The sequence below is a fragment of the Balaenoptera musculus genome, chromosome 7 (assembly GCF_009873245.2).
Source record: "Balaenoptera musculus isolate JJ_BM4_2016_0621 chromosome 7, mBalMus1.pri.v3, whole genome shotgun sequence".
Lineage (NCBI taxonomy): Eukaryota > Metazoa > Chordata > Mammalia > Artiodactyla > Balaenopteridae > Balaenoptera > Balaenoptera musculus.
The window spans coordinates 104,031,055-104,049,513 of record NC_045791.1 but is presented as its reverse complement, the minus strand read 5'-3'; the positions used below and the strand labels follow the sequence as shown (position 1 = coordinate 104,049,513).

The following is an 18,459-nucleotide window of genomic DNA, read 5'->3' as shown; positions in this document are numbered from 1 at the left end:
TGCCTTGTACAGGCACGAATCACAAGGGTTGGTCAGAGCTCTGTCTTCCCAAACAATGACACATTTGTAAGACATTCTACTGTATTTACAGTGATGACAGATGCTTTCCTCTGTGGCCTGCACCAAAACATGTTCATCTAGACTTTGGAAGTACAGGTTAAGGTGATAAAATTTGGTATATAAAACTTTTGAGGGTGTAGGTATTTCTTTTGTATTACAAGTTTTAAATTAGTGAAATATATTCCCAAAGAGGAGATTTGAATAAAATGCTTGTGGAACCTCAGAACTGCATTTATTTGCAAAACCAAAGGGTACTTTGAAAACCACTGACTGGCTGAATCAAGTCTTATTTCTAGATTTACCAGGCACTTCCTGATCTGCTCCCTGCCTGCTTCTCGGTGGTCCCAGCCAGCTTAATATCCTACAAGAGCGCATTACTATCACCCATCTCGGGAACAAGCTCTGTGCTCTCACAGCCTGGGTGCACAGGACTGTCCCCACCTCTTCTTTGTCTTGGTCTCAGCTCACGTCTAGTCCTCTGCCAACTATTCAGGATTTCCTCCAGTGCTCTCACCAGAAAGCTCCTATCTCCGCTGTATAGATCACATTCTGTAATCTGTTTGTCTATCTCCCCATAGACTGCAAGCTTCTGGAGGGAAGGCACTCCATCTTGGCACTGTTGGCATGGTCCAGGAGCTGGTATACAGCAGACACTTAGTGGTGCCCTCTCTCTCACAGCCTTGACAACCTGGTTTCAATTTTTGCCAGTGGAAAAATTCGTATCTTGTGGTTTTAAATTATATTTCCTTGATCACTTAGTAAGGTTATAAGTAAGCATCTTTTCATATGTTTATTAGTTATGTGTATTTCTTCAGGTGACTGTCCATAGCCTTTGCCTGTTTTTCCATGAGGTTATTTTTCTTACTAATTTGTAGGATTGATTATCTTTGGATACACAGTATATTAACCCTTTGCCTGGTAAATATGTGGCCAACATTTTCTCACAGGTAATTTATTAATTTTAAGTATCATTCATGAAAAAATTTTATGTTAAATGTAGTTGATCTGCTATTCTTTTCCATTATGGCTTTCAGACTCAGCATATGGTGTAGACTCTACCTCCAAATTAAAATAATATCCTTTCTTATTTTTGTATGGTACTTTCATAGTATACATTTGTGTGTATAGCACTTAGCTCTTAAGTACATATAAAAAATTTAAATGTATAGTATGAGAGTACACATTTTTAAATGCACAGTTGAGATAGGGATTTGGTTAATTTTTTCTGTTTTGTGACAAATTTGATAGCCAGTTGTCACAATAATTATGGAATGGTTCTCCATTTCCCTACCGATCTGAAATGTCAAGTGGGCATTTTAGATGAGACTCAAAGAAGGGGATTGGATATGGATGTGGGGAGACTGACGGGAAGTCACCCAGGTGACTGGGGCCAAGTGTGTAGCAGTGGCATGGAAAAGTGATGGGTGTTATTTAGGAACGGTGAGCACAGTGGTCCTGGAGCCAGGAAGCACACAATTTATAATTATCTGAAGAAAGATTTGGAAAAAAACAGCAAATTTAGTATATAGCTAAAAGATTTTTTTTTAAAAATAAAATTCACTATCCATTCAAAATCAAAACTTTTAGCAAACTTGAAATAAAAGGAAACATAGTTAATCTGAGTTTAAAAAACTTAACGGCAAACATCATACTTTATGGTGAAATACTGAAAGCCTTCCTCCAAAGTCCAGGAAGAAGACAGGAATGCCTGGTATTATTTCTCTTCAACATTTTAGTGGAAGTCTTAGCCAATGCAATAAGGCAAGGATAAAGAAGACATGAAGGTTAGAAAGGAAGAAATGTATGTCATTATTCACAGATGACATGAATGTGTCAGAAAATGGAAAAGAATTATAAATTCTTTGTACATTCTTTGTAATGGCAAGGGAAAGAAAAACAAAAATAAACAAACAGGATTACATCAAACTAAAACACATTTACACAGGAATCTATCAACAAAACTAAAAGGCTGCCTACTGAATGGGAGAAGGTATTTACAAACCATATCTGACAAGAGGTTAATATCCAAAATGTACAAAGAACTCATACAACACAACAACCATAAAAACAAATAACCTGATTAAAAGATGGGTAGAGGATCTGAATAGACATTTTCCCAAAGACATGCAGATGGTCAACAGACACATGAAAAGATGCTCAACATCACTGATCGTCAGGGAAATGAAAATCAAAACCACAATGGGATATCACTTCACATTTGTCATAATGGCTATTATCAAAAAGACAACAAATAACAAGTGTTGGTAAGGATGTGGAGAAAAGGGACCCCTCGTGCACTGTTGGTGGGAATGTAAATTGTTGAAGCCACTATGGAAAACAGATGGAGGTTCCTCAAAAAATTAAAAATAGAACTACCATATGATCCAGCAATTCCACTTCTGGGTATTTTTCCAAAGAAAACAATAACACTAATTTGAAAAGATATAGGCACCCCTATGTTCATTGCAGCGTTATTCACAATAGCCAAGATGTGGAAGCAACCACAGTGTCCATCATCAGATGAATGGATAAAGAAGATGTGGTCTATATGTATAATGGAATATTACTCAGCCATAAAATAATGAAATTTGCCATTCATGACAACATGAATAGACCTAGAGAGTATTATGCTAAGTGAAAAAAGTCAGAGAAAGACAAATACCGTATGATTTCACTTATATGTGGAATCTGAAAAACAAATGAACAAGTATAACAAAATAGAGTCACAGATATAGAGAAAAAGCAGTTAGTTGGCAGAGAGGAAGGGGGTGGGGGTATGAATGGAATAGGTGAGAGAAATTGAGAGGTACAAACTTGCAGTTACAAAATAAATGAGTCACAGGTATGAAATGTACAGAGCGGGGAATACAGTCAATAATAATGTACTACCTTGGTATGGTGAGAGACGGTAACTAGACTTAACATGGTGATCATTTTGTAATGTATAGGAATATGGAATCACTATTTTGTGCACCAGGAACTAACACAGTATTGTAGGTCAATTATACTTCAACAACAAGCAAACTTATAGAAAAAGAGATCAGATTTGTAGTTACCAGAGGTGGGGATGGAGGGAAGGGGGAATTGGATTAAGACGGTGAAAAAGAACAAACCTCCAGAGATGAGGTAAATCCGTACTAGGGATATAATGTACAACATGATTAATCTATTAACACTGCTGTGTGTTATATATGAAAGTTGTTAAAAGAGTAAACCCTAAGAGTTCTAGTCACTAAGAAATATTTTTTCTTTTTCTTTTATTTTGTATTGATGTGAGATGGATAGTCACCTAACTTACTGTGGTAATCATTTCCTAATGTATGTCAGTCAAATCATTATGTTGTACACCTTAAATTTATACAGTGTTGTATGTCAAATATACCTCAGTAAAGCACAAAGAAAAAAATAACAGAATTACAAATTATCAGAATTAGTAAGTGACTGAGAGGGCAGACAGCAGAAGCAAGAAGAACTATAATCCCGCAGCCTGTGGAACAAAAACCACATTCACAGAAAGACAGACAAGATGAAAAGGCAGAGGGCTATGTACCAGGTGAAGGAACAAGATAAAACCCCAGAAAAACAACTAAATGAAGTGGAGATAGGAAACCTTCCAGAAAAAGAATTCAGAAAAATGATAGTGAAGATGATCCAGGACCTCGGAAACAGAATGGAGGCAAAGATCGAGAAGATGCAACAAATGTTTAACAAAGACCTAGAAGAATTAAAGAAAAATCACCTAGAAGAATTAAGGAACAAACAAACAGAGATGAACAATACAATAACTGAAATGAAAAATACACTAGAAGGGATCAATAGCAGAATAACTGAGGCAGAAGAACGGATAAGTGACCTGGAAGACAGAACGGTGGAATTCACTGCCACAGAACAGAATAAAAAAAAAAAAAAGAATGAAAAGAAATGAAGACAGCCTAAGAGACTTCTGGGACAACATTAAACACAACAACATTCGCATTAGAGGGGTCCCAGAAGGAGAAGAGAGAGAGAAAGGACCCGAGAAAATATTTGAAGAGATTATAGTCGAAAACTTCCCTGACATGGGAAAGGAAGTAGCCACCCAAGTCCAGGAAGTGCAGAGAGTCCCAGGCAGGATAAACCTAAGGAGAAACATGCTGAGACACATAGTAATCAAACTGACAAAAATTAAAGACAAAGAAAAATTATTGAAAGCAACAGGGGAAAAATGACAAAGAACATACAAGGGAACTCCCATAAGGTTAACAGCTGATTTCTCAGCAGAAACTCTACAAGCCAGAAGGGAGTGGCATGATATATTTAAAGTGATGAAAGGGAAGAACGTACAACCAAGATTACTCTACCCGGCAAGGATCTCCTTCAGATTCAATGGAGAAATCAAAAGGTTTACAGACAAGCAAAAGCTAACAGAATTCACCACCACCAAACCAGCTTTACAACAAATGCTAAAGGAACTTCTCTAAGTGGGAAACACAAAAGAAGAAAAGGACCTACAAAAACAAACCCATAACAATTAAGAAAATGGTCATAGGAACATACATCTCGATAATTACCTTAAATGTGAATGGATTAAATGCTCCAACCAAAGACACAGGCTTGCTGAATGGATACAAAAACAAGACCCATCTATATGTTGTCTACAAGAGACCCACTTCAGACCTAGGGACACATACAGACTGAGAGTGAGGGGATGGAAAAGATATTCCATGCAAATGGAAATCAAAAGCAAGCTGGAGTAGCAATACTCATATCAGATAAAATGGACTTTAAAATAAAGAATGTTACAAGAGACAAGGAAGGACACTACATAATGATCAAGGAATCAATCCAAGAAGAAGATATAACAATTATAAATATATATGCACCCAACATAGGAGCACCTCAATACATAAGGCAACTGCTGACAGCTATAAAAGAGGGAATTGACAGTAACACAATAATAGTGGGGGATTTTAACACCTCACTTACATCAATGGACAGATCATCCGGACAGAAAATTAATAAGGAAACACAAGCTTTAAATGACACAATAGACCAGATAGATTTAATTGATATTTATAGGACATTCCATCCAAAAAGAGCAGATTACACTTTCTTCTCAAGTGCACACAGAACATTCTCCAGGATAGATCACATCTTGGGTCACAAATCAAGCCTCAGTAAATTTAAGAAAATTGAAATCATATCAAGCATCTTTTCTAACCACAACGCTATGAGATTAGAAATCAATTACAGGGAAAAAAATGTAAGAAGCACAAACACATGGAGGCTAAACAATACGTTACTAAATAACCAAGAGATCACTGAAGAAATCAAAAAGGAAATCAAAAAATACCTAGAGACAAATCACAACGAAAACACAATGATCCAAAACCTATGGGATGCAGCAAAAGCAGTTCTAAGAGGGAAGTTTATAGCAATACAAGCCTACCTCAAGAAACAAGAAAAATCTTAAATAAACAATCTAACCTTACACTTAAAGGAACTAGAGAAAGAAGAACAAACAAACCCAAAGTTAGTAGAAGGAAGAAATCATAAAGATCAGAGCAGAAATAAATAAAAGAGAAACAATAGCAAAGATCAATAAAACTAAAAGGTGGTTCTTTGAGAAGATAAACAAAATTGATAAACCATTAGCTAGACTCATCAAGAAAAATAGGGAGAGGACTCAAGTCAATAAATTAGAAATGAAAAAGGAAAAGTTACAACAGACACCGCAGCAATACAAGCATCCTAGAGACTACTATAAGCAACTCTATGCCAATAAAATGGACAACCTGGAAGAAATGGACAAATTCTTAGAAAGGTATAACCTTCCAAGACTGAACCAGGAAGAAACAGAAAATATGAACAGACCAATCACAAGTAATGAAATTGAAACTGTGACTAAAAATCTTCCAGCAAACAGAAGTCCAGGACCAGATAGTTTCACAGGTGAATTCTATCAAACATTTAGAGAGGAGCTAACACCTATCCTTCTCAAACTCTTCCAAAAATTGCAGAGGAAGGAACACTCCCAAACTCATTCTATGAGGACACCATCACCCTGATTCCTAAACCAGACAAAGATACTACAGAAAAAGAAAATGACAGACCAATATCACTCATGAATATAGATGCAAAAATCCCCAATAAAATACTAGCAAACAGAATCCAACAACACATTAAAAGGATCCTACACCATGATCAAGTGGGATTTATCCCAGGGATGCAAGGATTCTTCAATATACACAAATCAATCAATGTGATACACCATATGAACAAACTGAAGAATAAAAACCATATGATCATCTCAATAGATGCAGAAAAAGCTTTTGACAAAATTCAACACCCATTTATGATAAAAACTCTCCAGAAAGTGGGCATAGAGGGAACCCACCTCAACGTAATAAGGGCCATATATGACAAACCCACAGCAAACATCATTCTCAATGGTGAATAAATGAAAGCATTTCCTCTAAGATCGGGAAGAAGACAAGGATGTCCATTATTATTCAACATAGCTTTGGAAGCTCTAGCCACGGCAATCAGAGAAGAAAAGGAAATACAAATTGGAAAAGAAGACGTAAAACTGTCACTGTTTGCAGATGACGTGATACTATATATAGAGAATCCTTAAGATGCCACCAGAAAACTACTAGAGCTAATCAATGAATTTGGTAAAGATGCAGGATACAAAATTAATGCACAGAAATCTCTTGCATTCCTATACACTAATGATGAAAAATCTGGAAGAGAAATTAAGGAAACACTCCCATTTACCATTGCAACAAAAAGGATAAAATACCTAGGAATAAATCTACCTAGGGAGACAAAAGACCTGTATGCAGAAAACTATAAGACACTGATGAAAGAAATTAAAGATGATACAAATAGATGGAGAGATATACCATGTTCTTGGATTGGAAGAATCAATACTGTGAAAATGACTATACTACCCAAAGTAATCTACAGATTCAATGCAATCCCTATCAAATTACCGATGGCATTTTTTACAGAACTAGAACAAAAAAATCTTAAAATTTGTATGGAGACACAAAAGACCCCGATAGCCAAAGCAGTCTTGAGGGAAAAAACGGAGCTGGAGGAATCAGACCCCCCTGACTGCAGACTATACTACAAAGCTACAGTAATCAAGACAATATGGTACTGGCACAAAAACAGAAATATAGATCAATCGAACAGGCTAGAAAGCCCAGAGATAAACCCATGCACCTATGATCAACTAATCTATGACAAAGGAGGCAAGGATATACAATGGAGAAAAGAGAGTCTCTTCAATAAGTGGTGCTGGGAAAACTGGACAGCTATATGTAAAAGAATGAAATTAGAACACAGCCTAACACCACACACAAAAATAAACTCAAAATGGATTAGAGACCGAAATGTAAGATCAGACACTATAAGACTCTTAGAGGAAAACATAGGAAGAACACTCTTCGACATAAAGCACAGCAAGATCTTTTTTGATCCACCTCCTAGAGTAATGGAAATAAACACAAAAATAAAAAAATGGGACCTAATGAAACTTAAAGCTTTTGCACAGCAAAGGAAACTACAAACAAGATGAAAAGACAACCCCCAGAATGGGAGAAAATATTTGCAAAAGAATCAAAGGGCAAAGGATTAATCTCCAAAATATATAAACAGCTCATGTAGCTCAATATTAAAAAAACAAACAACCCAATCCAAAAATGGGCAGAAGACCTAAATAGACATTTCTCCAAAGAAGACATACAGATGGCCAAGAAGCACATGAAAAGGCTGCTCAACATCACTAATTATTAGAGAAATGCAAATCAAAACTATAATGAGGTATCACCTCACACCAGTCAGAATGGGCATCATCAGAAAATCTATGAACAACAAATGCTGGAGAGGGTGTGGAGAAAAGGGAACCCTCTTGTACTGTTGGTGGGTATGTAAATTGATACATCCACTATGGAGAACAGTACGGAGGTTCCTTAAAAAACGAAATATAGAACTACTGTATGACCCAGCAATCCCACTACTGGGCATATACCCTGAGAAAACCATAATTCAAAAAGAAACATGCACCCCAATGTTCATTGCAGCACTATTTACAATAGCCAGGTCATGGAAGCAACCTAAATGCCCATCAACAGATGAATGGATAGAGAAGATGTGGCACATATATACAATGGAATATTACTCAGCCATAAAAAGGAACGAAACTGGGTCATTTGTAGAGACGTGGATGGATGTAGAGACTGTCATACAGAGTGAAGTAAGTCAGAAAGAGAAAAACAAATATCGCATATTAACGCATATATGTGGAACCTAGAAAAATGGTATAGATGAACCGGTTTGCCGGGCAGAAATAGAGACACAGATGTAGAGAACAAACGTATGGACACCAAGGGGGGAAAGTGGCGGGGTGGTGGTGGTGGTATGAATTGGGAGATTGGGATTGACATATATACACTAATATGTATAAAATAGATAACTAATAAGAACCTGCTGTCTAAAAAAATAAATAAAATTCAAAAATTCAAAAAAAAAGCATCAGTAAGTGACTTAGCAAGATCACTAGATGAAAGGAAATTTACTAGAAGCAAAAATCAATTGTGTTTTTCTTAGTAGCTACAAATGGAAAATACAATTGTAAAAAGGAGTTTTAGTTACAATAGAACAAAAAAAGTCAAACACCTAGAATTCTAACAAGATATATGTAAGATTTCTACACTATAAGAAATCTTTGAGCAAAATTAAAGCATATCTAAAAAATTCTAAAAGGAAGGATATACTATATTTGTGGATTGAAAACTTGGCATTGTAAAGATGTTGATTCACCACAAATGGACCTATACATTCATTACAATCCCAATCAAGACATCAATAGGTATTTCTGTGGAAACATAAGCTGATGGTAATAATACATAAAATAACACAAGTCGTGAGATGACTAACGAGTTTAAAAAAATGATTTTCATGGAAAAGTGAAGTTGACCGATTTGGTATTGGAAAAGAAGACAAGGCAATATAAATACTTAACAAACATTTCTTCAGTATTGCTGCTTTGTACCAGGCACACTGCTGGGTGTTTTCCAAAGGGCATCCACAGAACCTCAGATCCTGAGATGCTCAGAGGAAAGGGGTTTGGTAGTCACACGGCCTGTACGAAAAGCTCACGCTTGCTGTTTTCCTCTCGGAGATTGCTGTTGCACAGCAGGATTTTAAAGCCTCTGAGAAATTTCGGAGAAGAAAAGCAAATAGAATTGTGTTGAACCCAGGACTTTCCAATCTTATTTGATCATGACCTCTCTTTGAGAAACACTGGCCTGGTGTGCTTTTTATATTTTTTGGTTCTCACCATTATCTGTGAAGTAGCCAAGGGTTGAACTGTCCATTTTACAGATGAAAGAAATGAACCTCAGGCAGGTGAAACTTACACCAGGTCATATAGCTACTACTACAGGATCTGCGATGCACCCTCAATTTTTCAAAATAAAATTCAGTGTTTTTCTAGGGTCAAACACTACTTTCACGTGAAATAGCATTTCAGAGATGGAATAACCTTAGTGATCTCTTAGACTAGTAACCTTATTATGCTGATGAGGCAACCGGGGCCCAGACAAATTAAGTGTTTTGCCTCAGGTCAAGAGCTTAGCAGACTAGCAGTAGGAATAAAAGGATCCATGACTCAGTGACTCCCAATTAAGTGCTCAACTGCCCGTATAATTAGGAGGCGTGTCAATGGAGGGTGAGACCAAATTAACTGCCCAGATTGAGTAGGCACTCAGAGATGCTGAATGAACGATTTACCTGGGAGAAGATGATCCTGGAGCTCTATCAAGTCCTCACGTAATTTTTTTTTTTTAATACGTTTATTTATTTATTTATTTTTGGCTGCATTGGGTCTTCATTGCTGCGTGCGGGCTTTCTCTAGTTGCGGCGAGCGGGGACTACTCTTCGTTGCAGTGCACGGTCTTCTCATTGCGGTGGCTTCTCTTGTTGCAGAACACGGGCTCTAGGCACGCAGGCTTCAGTAGTTGTGGCACGTGGGCTCAGTAGTTGTGGCTCACGGGCTCTGGAGTGGAGGCTCAGTAGTTGTGGCGCACAGGCTTAGTTGCTCCGCGGCATGTGGGATCTTCCCGGACCAGGGATCGAACCCGTGTGCCCTACATTGGCAGGCAGACTCTTAACCACTGAGCCACCAGGGAAGTCCTCTTATGTAATTTTGAAATGAGGATTTAGGAGCCATTTGATCACCAGGTTACGATAAAGGACTGAATATTGTTATTTTTAAAACTTGAATCACCTTGTTGGTATTATTTTCTCCCTCTCCCCTGAAAAGTGTCACAGGCCACTTTAAAAACTTAAAAGGAATTTAAATTTCTGAGTAAACATGATTTCACAACTCTAACGGGGCACATCCTGGAGTGTCACAGGCTGCAAATCATTTTTCTGGAGTCTCAGATATGAGGAACAGGAGAGGAATAATGTGGGAGGAGGCACGAACACCTGGCTGATCCTGAAGTGCAGGGAAGGGTATGTTCACTGCAGGTGCTGCTGTCAGAAGAGCAGGAGGAAAAACCCAAGCACTCCCAAAGGAGGGCCTTGCAGGGCTGGACTGAAAGTTCTAAAATGCAGCGAAGAAGGGAAAAGCTTACCTTTAGGGGCAGAGGATCATGAGGGCCTCCGAGAGACAGCTGAAGAACAGAAGGGTAAGTCTGGCCTTAAGCAATGGGGAAGAGGAAAGTAAGCGAATGCAAGCATTCCACTGACTTTGTACTTTAAAAGAGCAGCAGTAGTTCTTTCTGTGTAGAAACGTTTTGGTTGTGGCTGGTGGCCACCGGGCAGAACGGGCATCGTGGCTGTTAAGTGCCATCAGTGGGAAAGTTCCATTAAGGACAAGGAAAGGGTAAGCAGAGGCAAACCTGTTTACTCTCCTCTGCTTTATCTTCTCCACTCATATGACTCTTGGGGACCTTACGTGGGGGGGGGGCAGGGCTAGGGCAGAGCATGATTTAGGGGTTCCTGGGTCCCCTGGGAAAATACCACCGAAATATCAAATTGACTGCACCCCATCCAGCTCCCAAAATGTGCAATCTGGCGTCTATTTGACATGATTTCAATTTATTTGAGAATTTTTGTTCTTTAAGCTTTACTGGAGGGCAAATAAATCTATTCAGTAGACCATCTTTGCCTTATTTTATTCTCCACAACTCTCTTTCTCTCTCTTTTTTTTTTTGGCCTCACGGCTTGCAGGATCTTAGTTCCCCGACCAGGGATGGAACCCAGGCCACAGCAGTGAAAGCCAGTCCTAACCATGGACCGTCAGGGAATGCCCTCCACGTCTCTCTTTTTTAGCTCATTAGTACAATCACACACCCAACAAGGCAAGGGAGGGCAGTCCCCTAGTTTCTCAAAAGTAATTACTACCTACATTGAAAACAAAAACGAAAGCAAAAAAAAAACGTAAGGCCAGGGAGTTTCTAGACAGTAAAATCTCCTTAAAATTTTACAAGCAACCATTAACCCAACTTGCACCTCCTCTAAATTTGTGGAATTAGGCTCAGCCCCGCAAAGAAAAACACAGCAGGATCTTTGATGACACCGTTATTGATGCTGCCCATCATTTAGTGTGGGAGGTGGCTCAAAGGTGGTGCTGGTGAAACGGGAGGAAGACGATAGATACAACAGAGCAGGGCAACTTCTCAGAGTAAGTTATCCATTTATGTTTCATTTTAAACCTTTATTGCTTTTCTCTGATTATAAAATATTACTGTAGAAAATTCAGATCTTTCAGAAATAGGTAATGCAGAAAGTGAAAGCAATCCGTAACTCCATCCATAAGAGTGAATCACTCTAGCTTTTCCAATATTTATTTAAAACAAAATAAAACTGTTGTTAATGTTCTTTTTTAAATGGGATCATACTATGTTTATTTAACTCAGCAACTTGCTTTCCTTGCTTAAGATTTTATTTGGTCTACTGAACAAATAAAAGATCACATCTTTTTCAAAGATTGAGTCATATTTTATGGAAAGGTTTACAATTATTTTACTTGGTGTACATTCTTGCTCACATGTGAAAGCATTTTGGATATAAAATCGTAGATATGGATTTGCTGGGCCGAAGGGTGCATGGATTGACATTTTTATTAGACTGTACTAAATTTTAAATCTTTCAAATGGAAAGATTTAAATATTTAATCTCTTAAATCTTTCAATCTTTTAATTTAAATCTTTAAATCTTTCTGTGGATTGAAGTGGCACCAGCACAATTCTTTGTTGTGAAGTCACTGAAATGACAGCTTCTTGTCACAGGCTGGCATGGGACCTCAGGTGTTCTCAGTTCGTCAGTGCTACGGCTCTAAAGCATGTCAAAAATATTTGCCACTTTTGGGGAGTGAGCTTTCGGATTTTTTTTTTTTTTTTCAGATGACATTAGCTTCAGGTATCTTTTTGGAGTTTTGAGTAAGATTTAATGAAATAGATAAAATAAGACTAATCTATCTCGTAATTCTTCATCCTTCTTTCATCTGCTGGAGTGACTATAACATATTGGTGCTCTTGGGGCAACCACCTGTGTTATTAGGAGCAAAAGGCCGTATCTGCCAACTCTCATCTACTTAGCATATAGTTACTGTTTCGAGCAGTTTCCCAATATTTGTCACATTAAACCTAAGTCACCAGTTCTGACCACCTTAAGCAACACTTCTATTTCAAGAGGACAAATAAGACAGAATTCCAAGAGTAAATACTTGTAACAGTACCCTCCTGGACCTCATGGTCTAAAGTGATTTTTGCTTCCTCTGGACTCATAGATTTTAAAATGTTTGCGCTATTCATTAACTTGGCAATTGCTCAAGAACTTCCTTTGGACTTAAAACAAAAGTTAAACCATTAGAGTGTTTATATAAATCAAGTCACTAGTTATATTCTTCTCACTAGACTACATGCTTCATGAGAGGAGGGACTTTGTTTGGTTCACTGATGATTCCCTGAATCTAGAATAGTACCTGGCATATAAAAGATGCTCAATATTTGTTGAAGGAATGATAAATTCTTCGAAGGCAGGAATCTTCTTATATTTTGCATCCCCACAGTAAATGACAAGTTGCTGATTAAAATTAAGGAAAGGGGGGCTTCCCTGGTGGTGCAGTGGTTAAGAATCCGCCTGCCAATGCAGGAGACACGGGTTCAAACCCTGGTCCGGGAGGATCCCGCATGCCGCGGAGCAACTAAGCCTGTGCACCACAACTACTGAACCTGCCTTCTAGAGCCCGCAAGCCACAACTACTGAGCCCGTGTGCCACAACTGCTGAAACCCGCGTGTCCTGGAGCCCATGCTCTGCAACAAGAGAAGCCACCGCAATGAGAGGCCTGTGCACCGCAATGAAGAGTAGCCCCCGCTCTCCACAACTAGAGAAAGCCTGTGAGCAGCAACAAAGACCCAACGCAGCCAAAAATAAATAAATAAATAAATTTATATTTAAAAAAATTAATAAAATAAAATTAAGGAAACGATCCTCATTCAGAAACACAACTTAAGACTTTCTTAGAAGCTAAGTGTGAAATATCCCTGGCCTAAGTAATATTCAAGATTCTTTCTAGTCCTAACTCACTATGAATATACTAGTTTTCAAAGAATTAGAAACCAATATAATATATATTATATATATAGAACTAGAGTAAAGAATAATTGGGTAAATCTTTGATTTAGAAAGCAGGGCACTGATTTTTCTAAGTCTCTGGATCATCATTATAAAGATCAGATTTGAGAATTAAGCTATATTGACCTCAAGCTATATTCTCTAAGTCCCTTTTCTGAAAGAAAAAAAAAAATCATGGCATCAAGTTGTTAACTGGAAATGCCTCTATAAGCATAAAAGTATGATTTTAATGTCACTGTATAAGCAAGAAGGCAAAGGAAATACTAATGTACAATGTTTATATATTTTGAACTATGGCAATGGTGGTATGATGCTAATGAGAGATATATATGCCTTTAAATCAATGTCAAAGGTGCAGTTATTTGGATTTAAAGCCAATAAAAATAAAAGCAATGAAAAAGAATAAAAAAGGGAATCACAGTGAAAGAAGCATCCATCTAAATCTGGAGCATATTTTGGATAATACACAACATTTTGGGGAATAAAGGCAGAAAGAAAGAGAAAAAATGTACAAGAATCAATTTTAGAAAGTCACTCCAGAAAAAAGTCCATCTTATAAAACACATTGTAATTCTAGTCTTTTAGTACTTATTTATGTCAGATTGTCTCTCACTGGATGTTTGGTTTCCTGTGCTGAGACTTAGAAAACTTATCTTGTGGTTAGAAACTAGCATATTCTCAAGATGGTTGACTGAAAAGACTATGTTTTGGATTTACTTTTTTTTTTTTACAACAAATTTTACTTTAAAAAGAGAGTGAATTAATCAGATTTGAGATTAACTCTCACTGGTAGAACTGAAGTGAATATACTCGGTCTGCTTTAAAAAAGAAAAAAGATCAGAACTTGAAAAGGATTTTACATATAAGCAACGGGACAGAAAAAAAATAGGGCCTGAAACAGATGAGAGTTCCTGACGTGTTTAAAAAAAAAAAAAAAGAAGAAAGAAAAAGAAAAAAAACTAAGAATACTTCTGGGGGAGGGGCAAGAAAAATGTCGTGAAACAGTAATTGAAGGAAGGCATGCGCCCAAGTTAGACTAGGGAGCAAAGTCTGAAGAACATCAACAACAGAACCATTCTTGGGGAAAACTAATACCAGGAGGACTGCTATGGTTAATTTTCTAAAACAGAAAGGTAAACAAGTAATTTAGCTTGTTGAGGCTTACAACATTACAGTATAATACACTTATAATACCAGACTCTCAAGAATAAGAAACACTCAAACAATTTTTAAAAACAAGTTATGGAAAAGGCTGTAAAGTAAAAATTAGAACATTCTAACTTGAGGTAGATAAAATAGAAAATGAAGTCAGAATACATAAAATATTGCTTTCAATCACTCATGCTAGATGTGAAGAATTGTTAGGATCATATATCTTATAGCAAATGAAAAACAGTCAATCCTAAAATAAATGTACAAGAAGACTAAATTTCTGTCTTTAAGAAATTAAAGAAATTCCAATTAAATATGTAAAAATTTTCTTAAAAAATGTTCAATTAAAAATTTAAGTTCGATAGGCTATCAATTGATATTACGCTTGTAATATTTATAAATCTTAGATCTAAAAATAAATATACATTATTTCTATTTTAAAAGATGCTTTTGAAGCTCTAAAAATCATTGTCTATTTTATTGAAGGGCTCATGGAAAAAACTGATGAAATATTCAATACGTACACCAAAACAAATATATACCAAGTTCTAAATTTCATTTTTTAGGAATACCAATTTTGAAAGTGCAAGGTGCACGAATATCTCGGTGACAGGTGTAAGCTCAGCGAGGAATCAGAAACGAGTTCCGAGTGGAGGACCCATTTAACTTGATCATTTCATGGGCACAATAAATCATCCACAAAGCCCACCTTAAACAGCTAAAGTAGTCATAAAAATAGGCCGATGGTTACTTGAGCGATAACATAATCCTCGGTCTTATTGTTGTGAAGCAGATGTCATTATGGGTGGGGCTGACGCGCAGAGCAGCTGAAACATTTTTGTACCACCCCCCGCACACTTTCAGTGGGATAGAAGGGACTCCGAAAAGGTAAGGAGAAAGCTCTCAACGCTCAATTCCTACTAGAAATAAGGAAGTTTTGATATGGCCTTGGTACTCGTAAAGACCACAATAAGATGTGAAAAATCCCCCATAATTAAACCCTCCCCTGGAAAAGAGATCTTCCGTTTCTCTCCTCCCCTGCCGGCTCCTCCTTGGGACACTTGGCTGAGTCTTTCTTTCCCTCCTTCCCACGCTGAGGTGAGGCTGCACGCAAGCCAGGGACGCCTGTTTTTCTTTTCGCGCGGAGCGAACTCTGCGGGTAGGAACCCGGGGTGACAGAAGGGAGCGGGCGGCGTTGTGAGGAGGCCAAGAAGGCTCGCCGGGTACGAGCCGGGCTGGGGTTGGGAAGGGACACGCGGGCCGCCGGGCCCGCAGAGGAGGCCCAGGTGACGAGGGAAATCTCCCGGCTCGAAGCAGGGACCCGGCGCTTCCGGCTGGCCACAGCCGCTCTCGGCCTAGCGCGGCTCGCGTTCCGGGCTCCACCGGGGCGGGCAGAGAGTTAGTAAAGAGGCTAACCGCGGTTCGCACTTGCCTGGGACCGGGTGACCAATAACTGGTAATAGTCTTTGCTCGGCGCGGGGCCTTGTCCTACAATTTCGAACAGAGTCTCCGGCAGCCACGACGCCATCTTGGGACGCCACCACCGTCGCTAAGACAACCAGGAAGGGGCGGGGCCTGATTGGGGTCATGGGGCAAAAGCCCTGGTTTAAATCGAACCCTACTATTGACCTGGCGGGGTGTTTCTAACTTGGGGTGATTGTCCCCTCTTCCAAGGGTTAGAGGGAACTCTGAGCCGTGAAATTTCCACCTTGAGGTCCCGGGTGACCCGAAGGGGAATTAGTTCCTGCTACCACCGAGGGGAGGGGGTGACCCCGGCGGAGGGATACCAAGCGAAGCACCACATTCCCCTTCCTGGTCCCTCGAAGGGATCGGGAGGAGATCGCAGGCCGCTGGGGAAGTCGAGCCGGACGATGGGGGAGGGAGGGGCGATGTGATGGGCTGCGAGTAGGCAGCGGGGCCTGTCCCGCGGACGAGCCCGTCCGGCTGATTCGAAGGGAAAAGTAGTTCCCGGAGGGTGTTGGAACGGGCGGGGAGGGAGGCGGTGCGGACGGAGGCGCACGCCGGGAGCGGTGCTGCGGCTCAGCTGATAATTGAAGGGACCCGAGGAGCCGCCGCCGACGCTGCCGCCGGGGGGGGGTGGGGGGAGCGAGTGGAAGTTACTGCCGCGCCACCGAGTCCGGACCGGAGACTTTGGGGCCCAACTAGGTAATTGGGGCGCAGTTCCGAGCGGCGGGGCCAGGCCTGGGGGAGGGGGCTGTGCTGAGGGGTTGGGGGGGGGGGAGCGGGGGGGGGGGGGGGAGGAGCTGGAACAGAAAGTCCCAGGAAGCTCGGTTGTGTCATCGCCGCAATTCGACCCCTGCTCGGCCTATTCCCGGCGGCAGCGGCGGCGGGGCCGCGGAAGGACCGGGCTGGGGGTTTACGGGCTAGGCGCTCGAGGGAGACCGCGGCTGGAGGGACCGGGGCCGGGCGGGAGCGGGGGGTCGCTGGGTGCCCCCTCCGGCCTCGCGCAATGAGGAGGGCCCTTCACGGAACCGGGGTAAGGCGTGCGGGTCTGGGGGAGCCCGGCGGGGGTCGGGGGGGCCGGAAGTGGGCTTTGGAGCTGGGAGGGCGTCTAGGAAGAGAGAAAGTGGGGGGCCGGAAGTGCAGGTGGGGGGTGTGAAGACGGCAAGGGTTCCCCGGAAATGGGATGGGGGGCCCGGAAACCGGGAGAGGGGAGGCTCCTGGGCCAGGGACGGCCCGGAAATGGAAACTAGGGAGCAGCTCGTGTGACAACAGTTGTGGGAAGCGAGGGTCAGAGGAGGGAGAGGCCGGAGTGACTTTAGACCGCAGTAAGGGGTTTCCTGCTGAGGGGACGGTTGAGGGCGGGCGAGGCCGGAGACGGGGTCTGCGCCGAGCAGTTACTTCAGCCGTGGGAAGTTGAGGCTGAGGGAGGATGACGCCGAGAGAGGATGCAGGGGGGCGTGAAAGAGACCGAGAAACTTGGCCGAGAGGAGCAGAGCATCTTTCTAAATAGATCAGCGTGGAAATTGGGGGGAGGGGGTCAGGACCTGTGGGAGGGAGGTGGACCAATTGTCGCGCCAGTCGTATTAGCATTCAGAGCGAGTCAGGCGATTAATTTATTTATATGTGGATTACATAAAACCTATTATAACGTTTGTCCATTCGGTTCACCCTCCCTCTCTCCTCCATCCTCCTGCATAGTGAGTGGGTTTCTAGTACGGAAACAAGTTAGAGGGGAGTTCAAATAACGAAGGTGGTAAAATCCCCAATCCTGTCCTTTCTTCGTGTTTCTCCTTTCCTCAGAATAAGAGAAATCTTTCATTTGCTGGAGGAAAAAAAAATAAAGATTTAAAAACACATGCACATCGTGGGGCGCGGGGGGGCTGGGGGGTATCTTAGACATTTGAACTCCTGCTGGGGGACGGGAGGGAACTGGTTACCCCGTGTGGCGAGGAGGGAACGGAAGGGGCTGCTCCTAAACCCTTAAGACAGATTGGTTTGTTTTTGATAACGCCGTTTTACTTTGGAGGAGGTGTAGCTTAAGCTCCGTGCCTGGCGGTGGGTATGGTTCAGTTGCTTCGTTAGGTCACTGGGGGAGAGAGAGTGTCAGTGTGGGAACGTGGGGCTGTGTGGGGCGGGAGGACGTT

The 18,459-nt window shown here is 40.8% G+C and overlaps 2 protein-coding genes across 26 annotated transcripts in view; one reads left to right on the top strand and one right to left on the bottom strand.

Annotated features, from left to right (window-relative positions):
- The window catches only part of FBXO36 (F-box protein 36), a 100,526-nt gene extending 84,139 nt beyond the window's left edge, over positions 1–16,387 (bottom strand). The window contains exon 1 of the mRNA XM_036857314.1: positions 16,284–16,387. Within this exon, the coding sequence (XP_036713209.1) occupies positions 16,284–16,379 (96 nt within the window). The 5' untranslated portion in view covers positions 16,380–16,387. The remainder of the gene's footprint in view (positions 1–16,283) is intronic.
- Positions 15,962–18,459, top strand: part of TRIP12 (thyroid hormone receptor interactor 12) — a 148,488-nt gene continuing 145,990 nt past the window's right edge. For 19 of the 25 annotated variants that reach the window (XM_036857312.1, XM_036857313.1, XM_036857310.1 and 16 more), the window contains exon 1: positions 16,872–17,017. The gene's annotated coding sequence lies outside the window, so the exon portion shown is untranslated. Of the gene's footprint in view, positions 16,011–16,851; positions 17,018–17,221; positions 17,349–18,459 lie in introns of those variants that run through there. The other 6 variants (XM_036857309.1, XM_036857288.1, XM_036857290.1 and 3 more) reach the window with 5 other exon arrangements.